Source organism: Miscanthus floridulus, chromosome 9 (genome assembly GCF_019320115.1).
Source record: "Miscanthus floridulus cultivar M001 chromosome 9, ASM1932011v1, whole genome shotgun sequence".
Classification (NCBI taxonomy): Eukaryota; Viridiplantae; Streptophyta; class Magnoliopsida; order Poales; family Poaceae; genus Miscanthus; species Miscanthus floridulus.
The window spans coordinates 25,901,149-25,904,981 of NC_089588.1; the positions used below are offsets into that span (position 1 = coordinate 25,901,149).

At 40.7% G+C, this 3,833-nt stretch overlaps 1 protein-coding gene across 1 annotated transcript; it reads left to right on the forward strand.

The window, feature by feature from the left end:
• The first annotated feature begins 268 nt into the window (after positions 1–268).
• LOC136479512 (uncharacterized) lies at positions 269–3,466 on the forward strand. Its single transcript, XM_066477358.1, has 4 exons — positions 269–316; positions 1,398–1,570; positions 1,723–2,072; positions 2,838–3,466. Exons 1-4 carry the CDS (start codon positions 269–271, stop codon positions 3,464–3,466), a joined length of 1,200 nt encoding a protein of 399 aa, XP_066333455.1.
• The last annotated feature ends 367 nt before the right edge of the window (positions 3,467–3,833 follow it).

Sequence of the window (3,833 nt, forward strand, 5' to 3'; positions counted from 1 at the left end):
AAAAGAGCGGGCACTATACCAAGATATGATAGACATTATCCAGGGGTAATTTCGATCTCTCGCGCACAACTATTATTGAATAGACTTTGCCATAATTTATTAACGATCGTACATTATTGGTCGCATAGGGTTTGGAAAGAGTTTATTCGGCAACACCGCAAGGATTGCAAGGCACCACTTAATGTAGTTGAAATACCAGTAAGTTGTACTATATATACTTCTCCACGTGTTTAATTACTATATCGTACTTCAATTTACGTGTGAGATGATGAGAATAATCTTCTTCTCGTACAGTGGTATTTGCGGCAGGAACCAGGTAATAACTTGTGTGGATACTACGTTTATGAATTTATCAATGCATACATAAGAAGAACTCCTGAAGATGTCCTCAAAGTACGTATATATCAATTTTTTATTTATTTTTAAATGAATATACATATATATATATATATGTATATTAATACTTTTCCTTTTATTTCAAATGCAAGACTGAATGGTTGAAACGAAGGGTCATGCAAAAAGACCATATGAAAGCAGTTCAAGAGTCAATAGCAGGATATCTTCTAGAAAAAGTGCTAAATCCCAACGGCGAGTTCTACTTTGATCCTAAGGAACTAATGATGTAAATTAAATGTTTATTGATATCGTTATTTTCGAGAACAAGATTATGAAAGTGTTGTATATATACATATATATCTATAATATATATAGTTTCATACTTTATTCGAATATAATAATGCTCGAGATGAGAATTAGATGTAATTATATGCGTGCGTGTATTTATATTAGCAGTGTAGAATACGTACATAAAAACATACTATATATTAAACAAATATGTGTAACTGAACTGAAAACAAATTAAACAAAAAGAAAGAAAAAGAAAAGGAACCTTTAGTCCCGGTTGGGGTTACCAACCGGGACTAAAGGGTGTGGCCAGGTTTGCTCAGCTGGGGGGCCTTTAGTCCCGGTTGGTAACACCAACCGGAACTAAAGGTCCCTCTTTAGTCCCGGTTCGATGACCCAGGACTGAAGGTTCCACCTTTAGTCCCGGGATCGTTGTCCCGGCGCGGTAACCAGGACTAAAGGCCGTTACCGCCCTGGACAACAGGTCCATTCTGTAGTAGTGATAGTTCTGATTTTGCTACAGATTAGGAAAGGCCGTACTTCCATAGGTCATAGGAGCAAACAAGGGGAAATTCATCATGAACAGTGCTAGTGAATTCTTTGTTACTTTTGTCTCCCTAGCGACATTCGTGCCTTTTTCTTTCTTTTTACTTAGTTGCACATGCATACAGTATATATAATATAAAAAAGGATGATAAAAAATTGTGTGCTAGAGGCAACATAGGATGGAACAATAAATTATTGTTTGTCTACTTGGCCTCAAATTCTTGCAGGTTGTCAGAGAAGTAAATGATGAGCCCCAGGTTGAAATACTAAAGAATATTCGAATGAAACTTGTAGAAAAACGTGATGGTTTACCGCTTGGGGTCAAAGTAATGGGAGGTATCCTGGGTCAGAAAAGGATAAGACGAACCGACTGGCAAAAGGTGTTAGATGATTCTCTATGGTCAGTATCACAAATGCCTAAAGAGCTAAATTATGCAATATATCTTAGCTATGAGGATCTGCGCCCTTGTCTTAAGCCTTGCTTTTTGTACTACTCCCTCCTTCCTAAGGGTGCATTGTTTTATGTTGATGACATTATTGGCATGTGATTAGTGAAGGATTTGTTCATGGAACATCAGATGACTTAGAAGAAATTGAAAGGGAATACTATGATGAGTTAATAGAGCGCAACCTTATTGAGCCAGATAAGAACTATGTTGATCAAGAAGTTTGCAACATGCATGATATTGTACGGTCATTTGCTCATAACGTGCTTGGAGATGAAGCACTCATAGCTCACAATACTGAAATAGGTATTAGTGACAAACTTAAATCAGAAAAGTTGATTCGATTATCATTGGCAAACAAAGGATTAGAAGCTCATGACATGGAATGGCGTTCTCTACAAACACAAATATCACTGAGAACACTGATTTCAGTTGGTAATATAAAGACTAAGCCAGGTGATTCATTTGTTTCTTTTTCAAGTCTCCGGACACTACATTTGGACAGTTTAAATCTTGATGCAGTAGCTGAATCTTTGAACTCAAACATTTGAGGTATTTGTCAATACACAACAGTAATACCTCTCGGTTACCCGAAAACATTGGCATGTTGAAATTCCTGCAGTACATTAGCCTTTCTGGTTGTCTGAGTTTGGCTAAGCTTCCGTGTAGCATTGGAATGCTACAAGACTTGAGGTTTCTTAGACTTGATGGGACAAATATAAGTGTTGTACCTAGGGATTTTTGTGGTCTAACTTCGTTGAGGAAATTGTATGGGTTTCCAGCCGATATGGATTGTGATCACTGTAGTTTGGAAGCACTAGGGCCGCTCTCCCAGTTAAGAGAACTTAGTATCAATTTTTTGGAGAATGTAGCTTCTTCCTCATCTGCTATAGGCCAAACTTTGTGGAAACAAGCGCCTAAGATATCTTTCACTGGGTTGCACCAGTAGACTTGGAAATGATGGCCCGTTGGTAAAAAAGGATGAAGGGATCTCACAGAAAGAGGAGGCAAATCGAGGAGGTTTTTGATGAGCTCTGCCCTCCGCTTGGCTTAGAAAACCTTAACATCGTAAGGTATTTTGGTGAGTGGCTCCCAGGTTGGATGATGCTGACAGCAGTTACGTCCCTTGGGAGCTTGAGGATTCTAACGATGGATGACTTGGCCTGCTGCACAGAGCTTCCTAATGGCTTGAGTCAGCTTCCCTGCTTGGAGCTTCTGCAGATTTTCGTGCCCCAGCAATCAAGTGTGTTGGGCTTGAATTCCTACAACCAAGCAATCATGTAGGGGTTGCGTTTCCCATATTGCAGAAGCTGTGGTTTGAGGGAATGGTCGAATGGGAGGAATGGGTGTGGGAGGAACAAGTGAAAGGCATGCCTATCTTGGAGGTGTTTGTACTCAAAATGTGCAAGTTGAGGCGTGTGCCACCTGGGCTTGCCTTCCACGCAATGGCTTTGAAGAAATTATGTATATATGATGTCAGGCATCTAAGCTCTTTGGAGAACTTTGCTTCTGTTGTCCACCTCGATGTGTTCAGAAACACTCACCTGCAGAGGATCAGTAATCTACCCAAACTGCAGAACCTCATCATCGTCATGTGTCCAGAGATGAAGGTATTGGAGGGCATGCCTACACTACAGAGACTCACTTTGGAGGATTATGTCGTGGAAACAGTCCCCAGGTATCTGCCAGATGTGAACCCAAGGCATTTGCAGCTAGATTGTTCCTTAACGCTGCTCACTGCCATAGCAGCAGGGAAATTTGGTCCTGAGTGGCACAAGTTCAGCCACACCCAGCAAGTCAAAGCCTATGCACAGGATGTCAGGCATCTAAGGAAGTGGCCGCAAGGGTAGCGGCACCTTCGAACCAATGGATTGAAGAAGGCTGGGAAGCGGGTACATGTTGTCCGATCAATGGATTGACTGTACTGCAGCAACAAAATGGTACACCAAGAGCGTAGTGTGAATATATATGCATTTTGATGCTCAGTACTAGGACAAGCAATGCGTTGAAGCAGCAGCTTTTGAGCCTTTGTCAGTTCGTTCAACGAACCACGCTAGAGAACAGAGACGAATATACTGCATACAGGCCGCGACAGAGGCATTTGTCACCCTGTGCTCTCAACTGATTGTGCATAACAAGACCTTTGTGTAATTTTGTTGATTTTTTTTTCCTTTCATTTTTTGTCTCCTGAGTTTGTAACTCTATACGTTTGATGTG